At 43.2% G+C, this 21,798-nt stretch overlaps 1 protein-coding gene across 1 annotated transcript in view; it reads left to right on the top strand.

Moving 5' to 3' along the window:
* CRACR2A (calcium release activated channel regulator 2A) overlaps positions 1 to 21,798 on the top strand; it is a 73,998-nt gene that overhangs the window by 30,516 nt on the left and 21,684 nt on the right. The window contains exons 8-13 of the mRNA XM_060692655.2: positions 598 to 785; positions 2,790 to 2,861; positions 5,116 to 5,164; positions 7,937 to 8,025; positions 10,265 to 10,583; positions 13,891 to 14,023. Coding sequence (XP_060548638.2) covers positions 598 to 785; positions 2,790 to 2,861; positions 5,116 to 5,164; positions 7,937 to 8,025; positions 10,265 to 10,583; positions 13,891 to 14,023 — 850 coding nt within the window. The remainder of the gene's footprint in view (positions 1 to 597; positions 786 to 2,789; positions 2,862 to 5,115; positions 5,165 to 7,936; positions 8,026 to 10,264; positions 10,584 to 13,890; positions 14,024 to 21,798) is intronic.

The raw sequence follows: 21,798 nt of genomic DNA, 5'->3' as shown, positions 1-21,798 counted from the left end.
AGCCACGCCCACAGAACCGGTAGTAAAAAAAATGTTTGAAACTCACCACTGCATCCAAGTCATGGTTGTCCCAAAAATGCTTTTTCAAGAGGCAATTGGATTTTCTGGTTTTTCTTTGAAGACATTTCGCTTCTCATGCGAGAAGCTTCTTCAGCTTGGACTGGATGGGGATGAGTCTGCGACCCTTGCAGACAGCTGCGTATAAATCCAGTCAGAGATGAAGAAGCTTCTTGGATGAGGAGCGAAACGTCTTCAAAAACCCCCAAGAAAGTCCAGTTGCCTCCTGAAAATGCACCTTTGGGACATTTTGAATGGGTATCGAAATGAAAGTCACCAACGTTTTTTTAAAAATTGATTTGACTTTGGGGCATCTAGAGGTCTTTGTTAAAATTTTATATGTAGATTTTTTTTTTCTTAAAAATGTATGCATTTGCATTATAGCTATCTTTGTGTTTTTCTTCTTTTTTCTGTTATAGTTTTAAAAACAATAAGAATAAATAAAAAAAACACAGCTCTGGAGGCGTTTTATGGACCTGTGCTTAATAAAAAATCCATTCCACTGGGTTTTTTTAAAATACGTTTTTCTTTTTCATACAGTTGGACAAACAATGCAAAGAGCTACGCAATGTTAAGTATGACACGACCACGGAAAATACCAAATTGAAGGTTACTAACCAAGAGCTTCTCAGTTCGCTGGAGAGAACCTCCGAGGAGTTAATTATTGCTCAACAGCAGTTGGAAATTCTTCAGGATGAAGCTAAAAAACTGCAGGAAGAAAAGGAAATGTGAGTAATTCTGGAAAAGAGGAATTAACATAAGGAGGTTGATTTATCAAAGGACAGATACTTTATGACACAAATGAAATCGCACTGATCAGAGAGTGGCCACTGGAAGAGAAAAGTCTAAGGGTGGCCTGGAAATTTGCCCAAATGAGGTTGTTGTTGTTGTTTTTTAAATAGTTTTTATTAAACATTTTTCACCTTTAAAAACAAAAACAGAAAAAAAAAACAAGACAAACAACAATGTAAAGTAGTTTTACAGCCTTCCGTATCAGCATATATTGTTTTGGCTAATTGTTCAACCTCCCGTCTGTATGCGGATTCATCATTGTCTCGAATGAGACCGATCACCGTTGTGTCATCTGCGAACTTCAGTAGTTTAACACAGTCCATCTTTGGGACTGCATCAAAGCTCAAAACCACAGCACTTCAGTCTCTAACGCAATCTCTCTTCCTTAGTTATGAATAGGTAATCTGTTACTCTTCTTAGAACACAAATAACACTTTTTTCAGCGGCTTTCAAGAGCGTCGTGTTTTTTTCCCGCCAGACGTTCTTCTCATTTTGTTCTTAGTTTCATGGAATTTTAGTGAACGCAAAACTTGAAAAGTCTGTTTTTTTTTATTATCAGAGAAGAGATTCAAGCTACACTCTTATTAGGAACAGCGTTAATTTTATGACGTCGCCGCTGATTCTTTTCTTAGATTATGATTTGGCGTCCCGATATAGTCAGCAGGTGCCATCGCTGACTATTGGGGGTGAATCTTTGCCCCCCACAGAGAGGACTCGCAATCTGGGTGTCCTCCTGGACGCATGGCTGTCTTTAGAAGAGCATATGACAGCCGTGGCCAGGGGGTCCTTTTATCAGGTTCGCCTGATCCGGCAGTTGCAGCCCTTTCTGGACCGGGACGCCTTGCGCACGGTCACTCATGCCCTTGTCACCTCCCGGCTGGATTATTGTAATGCTCTCTACATGGGGCTCCCCTTGAAGAGCACTCGGAGGCTCCAACTGGTCCAGAATGCGGCCGCGCGGGTGGTTATGGGCGCAACTCGTTGTGCCCACATGACACCCCTCCTGCACGAGCTGCACTGGCTCCCAGTGGTCTTCCGGGTGCGATTCAAGGTGTTGGTTACCACCTTTAAAGCGCTCCATGGCATAGGACCCGGGTACCTTCGAGACTGTCTTCTGCCACCAATAGCCTCCCACCGACCGGTCTGCTCCCACAGAGAGGGTCTCCTCAGGGTGCCATCAGCCAAGTTATGTCGGCTGGCGACACCCAGGGGGAGGGCCTTCTCTGTGGGAGCCCCAACCCTGTGGAATGAACTGCCCCCGGAAGTGCGTAAGATCTCCGACCTCCGGGTGTTTCGCTGCGCACTGAAGACCCTGTTGTTCCGCCAGGCCGGGCTATCAACATAATAATTTTAAATTGGGGTATTTTAAATTTTTGGGGTTTTAAATCGGCCAAATCTATTTAATTATTTTAATTTTTAATCATTGTTGTGTCTTGTGTTTTTAAATTGGCTGTACACCGCCCTGAGTCCTTCGGGAGAAGGGCGGTATAGAAATAAAATTATTATTATTATTATCATCCGGGAGAGAGAATAAACAATAACTTGAACAGACAAACATTCAGCAAGACGTGGAATACGATTTGCTGATTTTGCTTGGTTAACATTGAGGAAAGTCTCCAGAGCTTCATTGAACTAATGCTGCATCTGTAAAATTGTAGGGTTTTGTTTTTTTTCCCACCCCATAAAAATGAAAGTTTAACAATCTTCCCACACTGGATCTTTGCTTTACTTTTATTGTGTCTCAAGAGCAATTTTCTGTCCGGCTTTAGATTAAAAGTAGCCATTAACAATAAATAAACTGGAGTAATTAGGAATTTAGTCCGTTTCTGTAGTTATTAGTGCCATACTTAACAAGAGAAAGTAAATCACAGCTCTATTGGTGTTTCGTCTAAGCAGGTCGAACTGGATTTTACATAACCCTTCTTTTGTTTCCTCTCCAGTGAGATTTGCCGGGTGACAGAAATATTAGAGAGGGAGAAATTAGGACTTCTTAAACAATTGGATTTTTTGAGGTAAGAAGATTTCCAAAACAAGTTTTGTGTGTCTTCATGTGTGTGTGTGGAAGTCATCTTCCTTTTTGATGAATGTGTTCTTTATCGCGGGAGTTGTATAAGGAAGACAAAGCTGTTTGTTTAAATAAAAACAGGTCAGGGACTGAATGCACATACATATTTTTCCCGGTAAAATTGGAGCATTTATCATAAAATCTAGGTTGGGTCATTCTAGATGAGCCAGTGAGACAGGGAAGGCCATTGGGGCTTCCATTAATGGCAAAAATTAAGTACCGTATTTTTCGGAGTATAAGACACACCTACCTTTTTGGGGGAGGAAAACAAGAAAAAAAAAACCTGCCTCTGCCGCCCAGCAATTTGCCTCCTTGCAGCAAACAGTAAACAGCCTGTTTCATTTTCATTTTCAGCACAGCCTGATTAGCACAAGCAGCTGATTGTCGGTTGGATCGGCCTCCCGAGGATCAGCTGTTTCAGGCTGCATGGATTGCCATAGCCTATTGCCCCCTCCACATGCCCCGTCTTTGGCCTCCACACTTTCCCGCCTGTTCTGGGCTGAGGGGATCGGAATGGGCGGGAAACGACTGCGCCGCGTTTGTCTTGATTCAGTTGCGTAGTTTTCAACTTACGAGCTGCTCGGAACTGCTTATGTCTTCTTCTGCTTGGCTCCATCCTTAATTTGTGACTCTGTAATTCACCAGTAGAAGAAACGTATCAAATCCTAGCATTCAGAACCTACTTTTTAAAAAATGACATCTCAGAAGTTCCCCACAAAACAAAAATAGGAATAAAATATAACCATTGGGCCAGGATAAATACTTTGCCCCCAGATTGGAAAAGTGTACTGGTAAATGGGCAGTCTTGAAAGATATCCTTTAATTTTGGTGTTTTTCCTTCTTTCTCTCCTTCCCTCCCTCCTCCTTCCTTTCATTCCTTTCTTCCCATCTCCCTCCCTCCTCCCTCCCTCCCACCCTCTCTCTTCCTTCCTTCCTTCCTTCCTTCTTCCCTTCTTCCTTCTCTTCCTGTCTTCTCATCTCCCTCCCTCCTCCCTCCCTTTTCCTTCCATTCCTTTCTTCCCACCTCCCTCTCTTTCCTTCCTTCCTTCCTTTCCTTCCTTCCCTCCCTCTTCCTTCCATCCCTTTCTTCCCATCTCCCTCCCTCCTCCCTCCCTCGCTTTTCCTTCCGTTCTTTCTTCCCACCTCCCTCTCTTTCCTTCCTTCCTTTCCTTCCTTCCTTCCTTCCCCCCCTCCCTCTTCCTTCCATCCCTTTCTTCCCATCTCCCTCCCTTTTCCTTCCGTTCCTTTCTTCCCACCTCCCTCCCTTTCTTTCCTTCCTTCCTTCCTTCCTTCCTTCCTTCCTTCCTTCCTTCCTTCCCTCCCTCCCTCTTCCTTCCATCCCTTTCTTCCCATCTCCCTCTCTTTCCTTCCTTCCTTTCCTTCCTCCCTTCCTTCCTTCCTCCCTTCCTTCCTCCCTTTCTTTCCTTCCTTCCTTCCCTCCCTCCCTCTTCCTTCTCTCCCTTTCTTCCCATCTCCCTCCCTCCTCCCTCCCTCCTTTTTCCTTCCGTTCTTTCTTCCCACCTCCCTCTCTTTCCTTCCTTCCTTCCTTTCCTTCCTTCCCTCCCTCTTCCTTCCATCCCTTTCTTCCCATCTCCCTCCCTCCTTCCTCCCTTTTCCTTCCATTCTTTCTTCCCACCTCCCTCTCTTTCCTTCCTTCCTTTCCTTCCTTCCTTCCTTCCCTCCCTCCCTCTTCCTTCCATCCCTTTCTTCCCATCTCCCTCCCTCCCTTTTCCTTCCGTTCCTTTCTTCCCACCTCCCTCCCTCCCTCCCTTCCTTCCTTCCTTCCTTCCTTCCTTCTTTCTTTCCTTCCTTCCTTCCTTCCTTCCTTTCCTTCCTTCCTTCCCTCCCTCCCTCTTCCTTCCATCCCTTTCTTCCCATCTCCCTCTCTTTCCTTCCTTCCTTTCCTCCCTTCCTTCCTTCCTCCCTTCCTTTCCTTCCTTCCTTCCCTCCCTCCCTCTTCCTTCCCTCCCTTTCTTCCCATCTCCCTCCCTCCTCCCTCCCTCCTTTTTCCTTCCGTTCTTTCTTCCCACCTCCCTCTCTTTCCTTCCTTCCTTCCTTTCCTTCCTTCCTTCCCTCCCTCCCTCCCTCTTCCTTCTCTCCCTTTCTTCCCATCTCCCTCCCTCCTCCCTCCCTCCCTTTTCCTTCTGTTCCTTTCTTCCCATCTCCCTTTCTTCCCTTCTTTCCTTCCTTCCTCATCACAGGGAAAGGAACAAACATCTGAGTGATGAACGTGACGTGTGTCTTCAGCGGGTACGTTCCGTAGCTTTTCGGCTAAAAAGGGTGGGTTAGGGTCTGGCCGGGGAGAACAGAGGACTCAGCTTTCTGGATGGCCAGAGGGTCGGTCACCTGTCAAATCAAAAATGAAATGATTTATTGGTCATTATAAGCCCCTGGTCTTGAAAGCGGGAGCAGCAAGCCCCCTGACTGACCATGTCCTTTTGATTCAATGTGATATCCTTGATACTTTTGGAAAAAATGTCCATCTGGGTTCAGTTCCAAGTGGGGAGAAAGACACTGGAAACATGGAGGCTGTTTGGAAAGATGGTTTAATGGTGGAACGGACCACATGGCTTGAAGTCCTGGGTAGCTGACCACATGGATGGAGAGCGAGATCTATTTATATCCTTTCTTGGGCTTTGAACTTGCTTCCTGTTCCTGTGAAAGAACAACCGATTGGTTGTCAGATTCCCATGGGCCATGCAGGGGTAACTTTGTAGGTTGTCTTGAGTCCCAGGCTTGGTTGAATCTTGCTGGGTGATGCAATCTTCCCAGGTGCCATGTGGTGAGATGGGTAGAGGGCTAATCCTATTACGTCCTGAGGATGAAGATCCTTTGTCTTGTAGATAAACTGGCCCAGCCTTTTGTCTTGTAGATAGGATGGCCCAGTCTTTCTGGGGCAAAGGCGGGGGCTGCTTTCCAAGAGCATGTATCTCCTTTTCTTATCCAGGGAGGTATAATATTCTGCCTTTTTAATATTTCCTAGAATATTTCATTCTTCTAGGAGAGGGGTGGGTGCTAACTTCCTACAATGCCGAAATATGTATTTATTTCTTTTTTTGATAATGATTCCATCACAGATTACAAATTCTGGAGCTTAATTGTCTGGCACCCAGCTTACGCAGCAAAATTCCAAAATTCCAAAATTTGTTTTGAAATTCAGATCTCAATTTACAAGGCTGCCCCCCCCAACTCCCAGAATTCCTGAGCCCAGCCATGCTGACTAAGGAGCCATGCTGGCTCAGGAATTCTGGGAGTTGAAGTCATAACACAAGCCTGACTAGGTGGCTCAGTGGCTAAGACACTGAGCTGGTCGATCAGAAAGGTCAGCAGTTCGGCGGTTCGAATCCCTAGTAACTGCTCTCCTGCGTGAGCAAGGGGTTGGACTAGATGACCTCCAAGGTCCCTTCCAACATCGTTTCCCACCTCTGGCTTAGTTTTAGTTTAGTTTAGTTTTATTAAATTTATATACCGCCCTACTCCCGAAGGACTCAGGGCGGTGAACAGGCACAGGATAAAATACAGAAATACAAAAGTTAAAAACAATTTAAAACCAAATTAAATAATTTAGCAATTAAAATCCCAATAAATTTAAAACAAATTAAAATTTCAATTTAAAATTTAAAAGAAAGGGGAGAAAAATTAGGCCAGGCCAGCTTGCTGGAATAAGAGGGTCTTAAGAGCACGGCGGAAGGTGTGTAGATCCGGGATCCTCCGTATCTCCGGGGGGAGCACGTTCCAAATAGTGGGTGCCCCCACAGAGAAGGCCTTCCCCCTGGGGGCCGCCAGTCGACACTGCTTGGCTGACGGCACCCAGAGGAGCCCCTCTCTATGAGAGCGTACCGGCCAGTGGGAGGCTATTTGTGGTAGTAGGCGGTCCCGTAAATAACCAGGTCCTAAGCCATGGAGCGCTTTAAAGGTGGTAAAAGAAGATCCATGTCTGAAGACCAGATATTTCATCCTACTACTCATGCCCTAATCAATGACCCAAAGGAGGACGAAGGATTTTTCTAGAAGCTGATGGACGCTGGAGACAGAGCCTAGAGCTATCGAAAGAGAAAATTCTCACTTGTTATAAATCATTAACAACTTAAAATGCGATAGGTCAGTGATGGCTAACCTTTTTACCGTCACGTGCCAAAAGCAGGGAGAGCGCAGGGGGTCACGCGCGTGCATGCCCACACCCATAATCCAATGCGCCCCCCCGATGTTCGCACGACCCACCCACCTGCACTCCCCCCACTTTTGGCATGCGATGGTCCGGTGGGCCCGGTAGGCCGTTTTTCGCCCTCCCCAGGCTCCAGAGGCTTTCTTGGAGTCTGGGGAGGGCGAAAACAGCCTTCCCCCACGCCCAGAGGCCCTCCGGAGGCCGGAAAAGGCCTGTTTGCTGACTTCCGGTGGGACAGGAAGGCCCAAAAATCAGCTGTGCGCACCGGAGCTGAGCTAGGGCAACGCTTGCGTGCCCACCGATATGGCTCCGCGTGCCACCTGTGGCACGCGTGCCATAGGTTTGCCATCACGGCTATAGGTAGTCCTCAGCTTACAATGGTTTGCTTAGTGACCATTTGAACACCGTTACAACAACACTGAAAAGAGTGACTTATGACCGTTTTTCAAACTTTTGACTATTGCAGTATCCCCATGGTGAGGTAATTTACAGTCAGATGCTTGACAAACTGACTCATATTTATGACGGTTACAATGTCCCGGGATCACGTGATCCCCTTTTGCGACCTTCTGACAAGCAACGTCCAGTGGGGAAGCCAGAGTCACTTAACAACTGTGTCACTAACTTAACCACACTTCAGTGATTCACTTAACAACCGTGGCAAGAAAGGTCGTAAAATGGGGCAAAATTCACTTCACAAATGTCTCACTTAGCAAGAGACATTTTGGGCTCAATTGTGGTCGTCCGTCGAGGATTACCTGGTAAAAAACAAGCTTATCTATATAGTTTTGACATTCTTTGACATCTTTGACTTTTTATTAAGTATATTTTGACAGTTTAAAACAATGTTTCTACAGAAATCTGGGTATGAGGCCCCTGCCAGTCGGAAACAAAGGTCTGGCTCTATTATTGGCAAATATATTGAGAGAAGAAGTTCACTGAAGAGGTAAGCCTTCCGTTTTGTCTTGGGCGTATTATTATTATTATTATTATTATTATTATTATTATTATTATTATTATTTAGATAATTTACAGAATTGGACAGTATTCATAGTACAGCAAGAAACAATGCTTTCTTATTTTTTTTTTCAATATATTGTTTTTATTTAAAGGCATTTTTACCATTTGCTGGAAATATCCCCTGACTAGAAATTTTACATGGGATATAGTCCTCAATGTACGACCACAGCTGAGCCCAGAATTCATGTTGCTAAAGTGAGAAATTTGCTAAATGAGTCTTGCCCGCTTTTACGACTTTTCTTGCCACTGTTGTTAAGTGAATCAATGCAGTTCTTACATTAGTAACATGGTTGTTAAGTGAATCTGGTTTCCCCCTTGATGTTGCTTGTCAGAAAGTCACAAAAGGAGGCTGGGATGGAGATTAGCAAGCCTGCGTTCGAGACCTGCGTGCTGCCATTGGGTAGGGTTGAGCTCCCGTCCTTTGCTCCAGCTCCTGCCAGGGACCTGAAAGGAGCCCCCAACTGGATGTCCTCTGGGCAGTGGTGATGTCACCTGCTAATCCTTTCAACTAGGGGTAAAATCCTCCTAGTTTGCACCGGATTGGGCGATCCGGTAGCGATCTTGGCGGCTGGTTCGACGATCCAGTAGCGATGGCGGAGCAAAGCTCCGCCCACCTGCCTGGGTGTTGTTACTTCCTGGTTTTAACCAGGAAGTAATGTGTTCATTACCTTCTGCGGATGCGTAGAAGGTTTTGCACATGTGCAGAAGGTATGTCCGTATGTGTGACATGCGCGCGCGCACGAACTTCCAAACCGGTAAGGAAGGTAAGTAGATTTCACCCCTGCTTTCAATCCAGAAGTGCCTCAGTGCTTCTGACTCCAGTGCAATTAGCTATATATTATTTTCAATCTGCTGGTTATTTGTAATTTGTTTGTTATTTACATGTATCCTATTGCTTGCATTGTTGTTGTTTTTTCTTCTTTACCATATTATTCCTTTTTGGTTATTTTCCTTGTCAATAATAATAAATTAAAATGAAGTTTAAAAATAAAATTTTGAAAAAATGAACATTCTACAAAATTTATCATTTGGAGAATAAGTTCTAAATATAAAAAGTCGCATGGCAAGAGTTTCAATTTCTCATATTTTCTGAAATGTCCGAGACCTAGACAGATGAATTGGTTAGTCATAGACATCTTTCCATAAAGGAACCAACGGTTTTAGCAACCGTTGAAGTGACAGTGAGAAGCAAATTTGTCCAAAAACATTCTAAAAACAAATGTGACTCTATTGATTGGCACTTAATAGTTGTGTTTCATTGAAATAAAAGATAATATATAATTTTGACTTAGAGTGAAAGTGCGTTGACTTATAAAGATTTGAATATTCTTCTGATATTTTGAAAATCCAGTTCATGTACTGGATATTCCTTAGCTATGTTTGAGTTCAGGTATGAAAAGCAATAAGCTTTTGTGAAAATATTTACAAACCCCTCGCATCCTAGACATAAACTGTTTCAACTCCTGCCTTCAAAACGACGCTATCGAGCACTGCACACCAGAACAACTAGACACAAGAACAGTTTTTCCCCGAACGCCATCACTCTGCTAAACAAATAATTCCCTCAACACTGTCAAACTATTCACTAAGTCTGCACTGCTATTAATCTTCTTATCGTTCCTATCACCCATCTCCTCCCACTTGACTGCATGACTGTAACCTTGTTCCTGGTATCCTTAAGATTTATATTGACTGTTTCCTAATATGATTCGATTGATTATTTGTTCCCTATGACTATCATTAAGTGTTGTACCTTATGATTCTTGACGAATGTATCTTTTCTTTTATGTACACCGAGAGCATATGCACCAAAGACAAATTCCTTGTGTGTCCAATCACACTTGGCCAATAAAGAATTCTATTCTATTCTATTCTATTCTATTCTATTCTATTCTATTCTATTCTATTCTATTCTATTCTATTCTATTCTATTCTATTCTATTCTTATTCCCTCCTCCCTACCCTACCCTACCCTACCCTACCCTACCCTACCCTACCCTACCCTACCCCTATTCTATTCTATTCTATTCTATTCTATTCTATTCTATTCTATTCTATTCTATTCTATTCTATTCTATTCTATTCTATTCTAAGCAACGTTCAGGTTTCCACTAGGTTATAAATGACTGAGTTGTGTGCTTGTGTTTTTCCTAATCGTTTTCCAGTGAGCCTTCCGAAGATGAGACATTTAGCGCATCCCACATAAGAAGTGCCCTTAGTATGAATGTGGATCTTTCATTAGATTCTGAGCCCCCTAAGCCTGGCGGGCTGACCCAGAAGAAGCACTTCAGAAGGCTAATATCCATTGAAGAAGACCATCTACCGCATCTTCTGAACAGGACAGAGAGGCAACTAATACGGTGGTCTGAAGAAGATGAAGACAAACGAGGAGCAGATATGAACGGAGTCCAACGGCAGCCACAGGTTGAACCGTCTCAAGCCTCACCTAGGGAAGAGCCCGTAGGAAAAGAAACCCTGACAAATGTAAGGAACAAAACTGAATTATTTAGATTTTATGGAAGAGAATATTTGTAGCTTACGGTTGAACTCTGGGGTCCTTGGTGCTCTCGGAGGTGGGTTGTTTTCTTGCAGATTTTAGATTTTATTTTGGATGAACAGAGGTGAGTTTCAGCAGGTTCTGACCAGTTCTGGAGAACCGGTAGTGGAAATTTTGAATAGTTCGTAGAACCGGTAGTAAAAATTCTGACTGGCCCTGCCCCCATCTATTCTCTGCCTCCCGAGTCCCAGCTGATCGGGAGGGAATGGGGATTTTGCAGTAACCTTCCCCCCGCAGTGGGGTGGGAATGGAGATTTTGCAGTATCCTTCCCCTGCCATGCCCACCAAGCCACACCCACAGAACTGGTAGTAAAAGAATTTGAAACCCACCACTGTGGATGAAGTGCATTTTGGCAAAATTAAAAGAATAACAGGGTTGGTAGGGACCTTGGAGGTCTTCTAGTCCAACCCCCTCTCAAGCAGGAAACTCTATAGCATTTCAGACAGATGGTTACCCAATCTCTTCTTAAAATCCTCCGGTGTTGAAGCACTCAAAACTTCTGCAGGTAAGTTGTTCCACTGCTTAATTGTTCTAACTGTCAGGAAATTTCTTCTTAGTTCTAGGTTGCTTCTCTCCTTGATTGATTTCCATCCATTGCTTCTTGTCCTGCCTTCAGGTGCTTTGGAGAATAGCTTGACTCTCTCTTCTTTGTGGCAGTATTGGAAGACTGCTATCATGTCACCCCAGTTCTTCTTTCATTAAACTAGACATACCCAGTTCCTACAACCATTCTTCGTATGTTTTAGCCTTCAGCCCCTAATCATCTTTGTTGCTTTTCTCTGCATTCTTTCTAGAGTCTCAACATCTTTTTTATATTGTGATGACCAAAGCTGGATGCAATATTCCAAGTGTGGCCTTACCAAGGCATTATTCGTACGTTTCTAAAAATTCACAATGTGAATACACCTATCAGGGTATAAAAGTTAGGTAAAGAAGGCAACAGCTGTACATTAGCTCTTTCATTATTAGTTCCAAGTAAAATTGTAATGGGTATATCTAGTTTGCTGAAAAGACGGACAAGGGGAGACATGATAGCAGTGTTCCGATATCTCAGGGGCTGCCACAAAGAAGAGGGAGTCAAGCTATTCTCCAAAGCACCTGAGGGCAGGACAAGAAACAATGGGTGGAAACTAATCAAGGAGAGAAGCAACCTAGAACTAAGGAGAAATTTCCTGACAGTTAGAACAATTCATCAGTGGAACAACTTGCCTCCAGAAGTTGTGAATGCTCCAACACTGGAAGTTTTTAAGAAGATGTTGGACAACCATTTATCTGAAGTGGTGTAGAGTTTCCTGCCTAAGCAGGGGGTTGGACTAGAAGACCTCCAAGGTCCCTTCCAACTCTGTTATTCTATTCTATTCTATTCTATTCTATTCTATTCTATTCTATTCTATTCTATTCTATTCTATTCCATTTTCTATTCCATTCCATTCCATTCCATTCCATTCCATTCCATTCCATTCCATTTTCTATTCTATTCTATTCTATTCTATTCTATTCTATTCTATTCTATTCTATTCTATTCTATTCTATTCTATTCTATTCTATTCCATTCCATTCCATTCCATTCCATTCCATTCCATTCCATTTCATATTTTCTATTCTATTCTATTCTATTCTATTCTATTCTATTCTATTCTATTCTATTCTATTCTATTCTATTCTATTATTCGATTCGATTCGATTCGATTCGATTCGATTCTTATTCTATTCTGTAATAAATATTTTGGTCTCTCCTGTAAAAAGTTTAAACCACACGTGGATAGCTTCGAACAATCACCTTTATATATAATTGGAAAAAATGTAAAGAAAGGTGCGTTTTCAGTCTGAGGTTACATTGATATTGTAAAGATGTAAAATGAAAAATGTGGAAGCATAAATCTCTTGCTTCTAATCAAAGAACAAGAAATTTAAAACTCAGGAATAGGAATTTATCAAGGGAGCAGCAGCGAGACTTCCTACTGCAAGAAAAAGTTAAAACCATATTGCATTGTTTTAACTTTTAATGCTTTGTGTTATTATACATCCTGTATTTTAATCTGTTATCATTGTTATTATGGTTCGTCGCACAGTCAGCCAGATGTCCAGGTTGGGTTGGCCACCTATTGAGTCCTTCCCAGGGACCTGAGATAGGCAGAGGTGGATGTTTTGATGGTCTTAAAGGTATCATCGCAGGATATAAGCTGTTCCAAGCAAAGCTGCCTTTTGCAATTGACCGATAGGGATTTTGTCAATGTCGACAGTGTGCTCCAGCTGTTTTGGGATTGCACCCAAGGCGCAAATACTATCATCTTTATCGTGATCAATCATTTTCTTATTAATCCCATGTAAAAGAATCACCTAGCTATTTCTCATTTATATATTGCATTCTTCTTTATCCTCCTGGTTTAAACATTTTTATTGAGTCATATGATAAAATAAGATACAAAATACAAAAGTCAAAAAGGAAAACGGTGGGGAAGAAAAGGGGGAAGAAAAGTGAGGGAGGATAAGAAAAAAACAGAAAAAGAAAGATTGACTCCCAACCAGTGGTGAAATCCAATTTTTTTTACTACCGGTTCTGTAGGCGTGGCTTGGTGGGCATGGTGTGGCTTGGTGGGCGTGGCAGGGGAGGGATACTGCAAAATCTCCATTCCCACCCCACTCCTGGGGGAAGGATATTGCAAAATCTCCATTCCCATCCCCCCCTGGGGCCAGCCAGAGGTGGTATTTGCCGGTTCTCAGAACTACTCAAAATTCCTGCTACTGGTTCTCCAGAACTTGTCAGAACCTGCTGGATTTCACCTCTGCTCCCGACTCTGTTGCAGTAAAATAAGGCATTAACATCAAATCACAACTTTTTGGGTTTTTTTTTTTTATAAGAATATGAACCAGCCATTTCTATGCATCCTTTTTTATCCTATGCCTAACAATGCAACCCTATGTCAGGGTTTCAAGTAACACCCCCAATGAAAGAAGACTCCGAGGCTTTTATTAGAGATGTCATATTGGCACATCTGGGAAAACCCGAATCTGAAAACTTCCAGGTTTTCCCCACCCAAAGGAAAGTCCGAGTCCCTGCCCAGCACCCACATGTCCATCACATGGTCCAATCAAACCACCATCCCAACTGGGGGTGCCTCCCAGTTCCAGCCCTCCAGATGCAGGGCAAGATGTCCTTGACTCTCTGAGAAAGGAATGTTATTATGACTACATATCACCCTAAACAACCTAATATTTGTGCTTGTGTGAAGGATGAAGAGTTCCGCATGGCTCCGGATCGTATATTCAAGATAGTTCTGGTGGGGAATTCAGCGGTGGGGAAAACGTCCTTTTTAAAGCAATTCTGCGAAGAACGGTTTTTTCCAGGAACAGCTGCTACCGTCGGTAAGTAAGAGACAACGGACATCCTGTACATACGATATGATGGACACGCCATTCATACCTGTGCCGGTATCTGGAATTTGGTAACTGCCAACATCTCTAGATCAATTTTAGGAATGCCTTTTTGCTTTTTTAAAACTTAAAAAGAAAACAACAACAGTAAAGCACAATTTATGAGCACAATGGAGCCCAAAATTTCCATTGCTAAATAAAACAGATTAACAGATTAACAGAGTTGGGACCTTATAGGTCATCTAGTCCAACCCCCTGCTCAAGCAGGAGACCCTACACCATTTCTGACAAATGGCAGTCCAATCTTTTCTTGAAAGTCTCAAGTGATGAAGCTCTTCCGAAGGCAACTTCTGTTCCATGGGTGGATTGTTCTCACTGTCAGAAAGTTCCTCCTCATTTCCAGGTTGAATCTCTCCTTGTTCAGTTTCCATCCATTATTCCTTGTCTGGCCTTCAGGGGCTTTGGAAAATAGCTTGACCCCCTCCTCTCTGTGGCAGCCCCTCAAATATTGGAAGACTTCTGTTAACAAATCTGTTAATCAGAAGACTGCTATCATGTCTCCCCTGGTCCTTCTCTTCACTAGACTAGTCATGCCCAGTTCCTGCAACCGTTCATCGTATGTTTTAGCCTCCAGTCCTCTCATCATCCTGGTTGCTCTTCTCTGCACTCTTTCTAGAGTCTCCACATCTTTTTTTATAGTGCGGTGACCAAAACTGGATGCAGTACTCTAGGTGTGGTCTTACTAGGGCTTTATAGAGTGGTATTAGTACCTCACTAAGACAAACAGTTGCTAAGTGAGTTTTTGTCCCATTTTATGTCCTTTCTTGCCACATTGGTTAAACGAATCACTGCCGTTGTTAAGTCAGTAAGACGGTTATTAAGTGAATCAGGCTTCCCCGTTGACTTTGTTTGTCAGAAGGTCGCAAAAGAGAATCACACAACCCCGGGACACTGCCACGGTCATAAATGTGAGTCAGTTGCCAAACGTCTGAATTTTGATCATGTGACCATAGAGATGCTGCCATGGTCATAAATGTGAAAACTGGTCCTAAGTCACTTTTTTCAGTGCCGTTTTAACTTCTGACAGTCACTAAACAAATGGTTGCAACTTGAGGACTACCTGTATTAAAAAAGCATAAGTCTGGATAGATAAATTTATGGGGCTACCATAATAATAAGAAGAAATTGACCTTTAGAAACTTTATGTATAGTTTTTAAGAAAAAAAGGCGAAAAAGATTTGGCTGGAGATAATAGAATAGAATAGAATAACAGAGTTGGAAGGGACCTTGGAGGTCTTCTAGTCCAACCCCCTGCCTAGGCAGGAAACCCTACACCACTTCAGACAAATGATTATCCAACATCTTCTTAAAAATTTCCAGTGTTGGAGCATTCGCAAATTCTGGAGGCAAGTTGTTCCACTGATGAATTGTTCCAACTGTCAGGAAATTTCTCCTTAGTTCTAAATTGCTTCTCTCCTTGATTAGTTTCCACCCATTGCTTCTTGTCCTACCCTCAGGTGCTTTGGAGAATAGCTTGACCCCATCTTCTTTGTAGCAGCCCCTGAGATATCGGAAGACCGCTATCATGTCACAATAAATAATAAAATAACCATAAGATAAGTAATCATAAACAAGAAAACTGTGGCTTTAAAAATACTTTTCTTTCCCGTATGTTGAATGCAAACATTGAGGAAAAACATGCATTGACAATTCAGTGTTCTAGATCAGTGGTCCCCAACCTTTGCAACTTGGCAGAACAACTGTGGGGGGGGGAGAGGGGAACCGGGCCGCGTGAGTTGTGGGCTGGCGCGTACGTGCAGCCCCGCTCAAAGTTTCAGGGTACAGTTTCACACTCCCTCAGGCTTCTCCGTGCCATAAGCTTTTGGCGTGGAGAAGAGAAGTCCTGGAAGTGGGGGGGGGGGAGGCACACTCTCATGTGCTTTCAGACTCACCGAGGCTGCCCGATACTCCAAAAGTGGATGAGGTGTCCGGCTCAGGCAGCCTCACTGAGTCAACGAAGATGAGCAGGATGCACACATCCCACTCAGCCTCTGCTCCTCCCCACTCCTCTTTTGAAGCATCGAGAGCAGGCGGCTTGGTGGCCCGGCTGGTGAGAGGGAGAATAGAACCAGGACACAAGAGCGGAGGGCTGCTTACCCTAGTGGGGCCGCGTGCACGTGCTGGCCCACCACTCACAGGGCCCGGTTGTGACTAGGCCATTGCCCAGTAGTGGGCCGTGGCCCCCAGGTTGGGAACCCCTGTTCTAGGTTATATATAGCAAAAGCACTTAGACTTATATACCGTTTCACAGTGCTTTACAGAACTCTCTTAAGTGGTTTACAGAGTCAGTATATTGCCCCCGATAATCTTGGTTCCTCATTTTACTGACCTCGGAAGGACGGAAGGCTGAGTCAACCTTGAGCCTGGTGAGATTCGAACTGCCAAATTGCAGGCAGCCGGCAGTCAGCAGAAGTAGCCTGCAGTACTGCACTCTAACCACTGCGCCACCGTGGCTCATATATAATTTATCTTTTCAAATTCATATAATGAGAACCAGTTCAGCGTAGTGGTTAAGGTGAGCAGGTTGGAAACGAGGGGACTGTGAGTGAACATAAGGACAGCGGGATGACCTTGAGCCAGTCCCTCTCTCTCAGCCGAAGGAAGAAACCAAGGGCAAACCACTTCTTGGAAAATCTTGCCAAGAAAGTTTAGTACAGGGATCGGCAACCCGCGGCTCTGGAGCCGCATGTGGCTCTTTCATCCCTCTGCTGTGGCTCCCTGTTGCCGGTCGGCTCCACAATTGATAGGGCTTTCCGTTAGGACAGGTAGAGGAAAAAGGACGCCGCGCTAGGAAAAAGACTCTATGGTGGAGGGAACCAGACTTCCAGTTGGCAGCGGAAAAAGGATGCCACGCTAGGAAAGAGACTCTATGGTGTGGGAATTGAACGGGGGACTTCTGGTTAGGACCTTCGTGAATTTTTGAGTGTTTAAGGTTGCCGACCCCTGGTTTAGTAGAAGAATTAGTGCGATTTCTAGAAAAAACTTTATTATTAGTTGAGAAATGTAGCAGAGTCAACACAATTATGTTATTTAACTTATTCCTAGATTAGTTAAGGCAGAGTTACCCTGACTCTCCTTCCTTCCCCTGAGCTTAGGTGTCCCTTGGACCAACAATTCTTCCTCCCCCTCCTTTCTCGGAGCCTGTTAGACATTCTGTCACATTTTGGCCTTTTAAATGAGAATAATAATAGTAATAATTTTCCAAAAGAACAGTTCCTGGTTTTGATGGAGGCGCCCACGTATTCTAGTGATGCTAACGGCTACGCTAAACAGGTCAACCGTATCAGGCAGGTCCTGGCTGCAGAGTCAGACTAAATCTGTTCCAAGCGAAGCCATTCAATATCACGAGAATACACAATTTGAATTTCATGTCAGATTGACCGTCGCCCCGATTAACAAGGGTCGCGTTGAATGCCATGGCTTCTGGGCACTCATGGGAAAAAAAAGAAATGTGTTAACAAGAGTCCACCTCCCTCTGCTAGGCAAACCAAGGCATGAAACTGACAGGCAATCAAAAGTGAATAATTTGGTCAAAGGAAAAAAAAAAAAAAAAAAAGAACTTCTCGGTTATGGAATGTTTTTACCAACCGGAGCCATTGAAACAAAGATTTCAAAAAAATGAAAAATCCAGTTTTGGGAAGAAAAACATCTGGATTTAGAGGTTAATGAGCAGAGACTTTCTGGACCAAAGGAGTGTAATTTTGAAAGACCAGTTCTTTACCAAGATGAACTGGAAGCAATTGGATTAGAGAATTACAGAATAGCAAGAGTTGGAAGGGACTTTGGAGCTCAAGCTACACCAGTGGTGAAATCCAATTTTTTTTACTACCGGTTCTATGGGTGTGGCTTGGTGGGCGTGGCTTGGTGGGCATGGTAGGGGAAGAATACTACAAAATCTCCATTCCCTCCCCACTCCTGGGGGAAGGATACTGCAAAATCTCCATTCCCACCCCACTCTGGGGCCAGCCAGAGGTGGTATTTGCCGATTCTCCGAACTACTCAAAATTTCCGCTACCGGCTCTCTAGAACCTGTCAGAACCTGCTGAATTTCACCCCTGAGCTACATCATTCCGAACAAATGGTTTTCCAATCTTTTCTTAAAACCTCCAGGGATGGAGCAGCCATAACTTCTGGAGGCAAGCCGTTCCACTGATTAATTATTCTCACTGTTAGGAAGTTTCTCCTTAGTTCCAGGTTGCTTCTCTCCTTGATTAGTTTCCATCCATTGTTTCTTGTTCTGCCCTCTGGTGCTTTGGAAAATAAATCGAGCCTCTCTTCTTTGTGGCAGCCACTAAATACTGAAATATTGCTATCTTGTCCTCCCCTGGTCCTTCTTTTCTCTAGACTTGCCTGGTTTGATCTGATCTTTCTTGAAAATCCAAACTGGCCTCATGAGATTTATTTATTTATTTATTTATTTATTTATTTATTTATTTATTTATTTATTTATTTATTTATTTATTTATTTGATTTATATCCCGCCCTTCTCTGGAGACTCAGGGCGGCTTACAGTGCGTTAAGCAATAGCCTTCATACTTTTGTATATTTTATACAAAGTCACCTTATTGCCCCCACAAACTGGGTCCTCAATTTACCTACCTTAGAAAGGATGGAAGGCTGAGTCAACCTTGAGCCTTGGCGAGATTCGAACTTACTTTAATTGCAGACAGCTGGTGTTAAATTACAGTGCTTTAGTCTACAGAGCTATCCAGGCTCCTGACAGAGCTATCCAGGCTCCTATTTATTTATTTATTTATTTATTTATTTGTTGGGACTTGTATGCCGCCCTATCTCCACAGGACTCAGGGCGGCTCACAACAATGAAAACAGAACAGACAAACCATTAAAACAGAAGTCCAAGTTAAAATTAAGACATTCAATAAAACCCAAATTAAAACCCCCATCAGTCCAAGGTAGCCAGGTGAAATAGCCAAGTTTTCAGCCAATGGCGGAAAGAGCGAAGGTCGGGGGCCACCCGGAGCTCCAGAGGGAGTTGATTCCAAAGGGCGGGTGCGCCCACAGAGAAAGCTCTCTCCTTGGGGGTCGCCAGCCGACACTGTCTGGCCGACGGCACCCTGAGTAGGCCCTCCCTGTGGGAGCGCACCGGGCGATGGGAAGCTGTTGCTGGCTGCAGATGGTCTGCCAAATATCCCGGGCCTAGGCCATGTAGGGCTTTACAGGTAATCACCAGCACCTTGAATCTCACCCGGAGGGCAATCGGCAACCAATGCAAGTCGCGCAGGAGAGGTGTAACATGGGAGTGTCGGGACACTCCCATCACTACCCGCGCGGCCGCATTCTGCACCAGCTGAAGCCTCCAAGTGGTCTTCAAGGGCAGCCCCATGTAGAGAGCATTGCAGTAGTCAATATGAGAGGTGACGAGCGCATGAGTGACCGTGCGTAGGGCATCTCGGTCCAAGTAGGGGCGCAACTGGCGCACCAGGCAAACCTGGGCAAATGCCCCCCCTGGTCACGGTCGTTACATGATCTTCCAAATTTAACCGTGAGTCCAGGAGGATTCCGACCTTTGTTTCAGTTCTGCACTTGTCTCACATTGTTCTGAATTTAAAGTTTCATTTTTGGTCCTTCTTTTCTCTAGACTGGCCAAACTCAAATCCTACAACCGTTCTTCATACGTTTTAGTCTCCAGGCCTTCGATCCTCTTACTTGTTCTTTGCACTGAAACTAGATTGACTATGCAATCATCAATCGTCCACTTCAGTCCTCAGTGTTAAGATATACCTGGTTCAGATCACGCATTGCTGGCGGCTAAGAACAGAGTTAAATTCTGTTACTTCTTGTCTTGCCTTTGGCGAATAGGTTCACCCCCTTTTCTCCATGACCGCCCCTCAAATATTGGAAAACTGCTATCACGTCACATGGAGTTATTTTTTTAACGATTTCGTTTCTGACTGTTCTGAACATAACTGCTTTTTCTTTTCTTTTTACATTTATTTTTATTTAACCATTTTCTTCACCTTACATCACAATTTCCATCTTTACAACACTCTTGTACTGGTATACATTTATATTATATATGCTATTATGAATACAATATGTAGTTGTTATTCTGAATATTTTTTTACATTCTACGTTTTATAACATCCTACTATGAGACTATATATTCTTCATCTATCTTTATCTTTATACTTATTACTATTTTCTACTTCGTTAATCATCTTTTCTTTTTAATTTCCTAATCTTTGCATCTACTATCTAACCAGTTATACCATACATTCCAAATCAAATAATTCTCCGTTTCTCCTTTATCTTTTATTTCCATTGTCAGCCTATCCATCTCTGCGCAATCTAATATTTTCTTTATCACCGTTTCTTCAGCTGGTATATTTCCATTTTTCCAATTTTGCCTGTAAACAATTCCAGCCGCTGTTATTACATGTAATATTAAACATTGGGTTTTTTTTTTATTATAGTTCCCTGTTAATATGCCTAATAAGAATATCTCCATTTTTAGCTCTATTTGTTGTTTTACTATTTCCTCTAGCCGCTTTCTTATCCTTATCCAGTATTTTTTTGCTATTGGGCAAGTCCACCACATGTGACAGTATGTTCCCTGCATCTGTTTTCATTTCCAACATTCTGGTGATCTGTTTGGAAACATTTTTGCTAGTCTGGGTGGAGGTAGATGCCATCTATAGAACATTTTGTATAGGTTTTCTCTGTATGCTGCTGACATTGTCAATTTATACTTTTCCCCCCACAATTTTTCCCAGTTTTCAAGTTCTATAGTATAGCTGAATTTTTTTTGCCCAGGTTATCATCGTTTCCTTTACTGTTTCTTCTTCCATTTTGAATCTCGATAAGTACTTGTATAGTTTTTTTTAAATCAGTTTTTCCTCCGTCCTCTATAGTATCTTGTCCAGTTCTTGTGGTTCCTTGTAGAATCCATACTTTTCTGCATCTTTCTTGTACAGAACTGCTTTTTCCGATGAGTTTGATGGCATGGCATTGCTGGAATTTTGTGATTTTGCCTTCCCAGTAGTGACATGTGTGGTTTTATACGCTCCAACACTTGCTTGTGTGTCATCTTCACTATCCAAGGAATGTGCAGGAGCCTTTTCCAATACCACAGCTCGAATGAGTCGATTTTCCTCCTGTCCGGTTTTTTTTCATCGTCCAACTTTCAAAACCGTAGGTAGCGATGGGAAACACAATGGTGCAGACAAATCTCCATTTAGGTGCCAGGCTGATGTCCCTTTTTTTTCCCCCATATTCAATTCACACTAATTATTGCTGTGCAACCAAGTACAATTTTGACATTTTATTTTCTGGATCGCATTCACTGCTTTAATCAGTCTGCAATAATTCACACTAATTATTGCTGCGTAGCCCGGTTCAATTTTGACACCTCCCCCCCACTCCCCCCGGATTGCATTCGCTGCTTTGATCAATCTGCAATGCTAGGAAAATAAATTCTTGTAGGCATTTGATCTCATTACTGTCAATTGTTATTTTGACAGTTCCTTTCCTTGGCGTGGTTATGAGCTTGGCCCGTTTGATGTTCAAGAAGAGGTGAAAATTCTCACTTTCTTCTTTAATCCTTTTGATCAGATATATCAGGTTGGTTTCCGATATATTGGTTGTTTGTGAGAATTGTGTCGTCACCATACAGGTAATCTTCGACTCATGACCACAATTGAGCCCAGAATTTGTTCTGCCCCAGCTACGGACCCCAAAAGAACGCA

The sequence above is a fragment of the Pantherophis guttatus genome, chromosome 7 (genome assembly GCF_059756535.1).
Source record: "Pantherophis guttatus breed Tessera chromosome 7, ASM5975653v1, whole genome shotgun sequence".
NCBI classification, from domain to species: Eukaryota; Metazoa; Chordata; class Lepidosauria; order Squamata; family Colubridae; genus Pantherophis; species Pantherophis guttatus.
The sequence above is the reverse complement of the archived record's forward strand: the minus strand, read 5'-3'. Positions and strand labels throughout refer to the sequence as shown.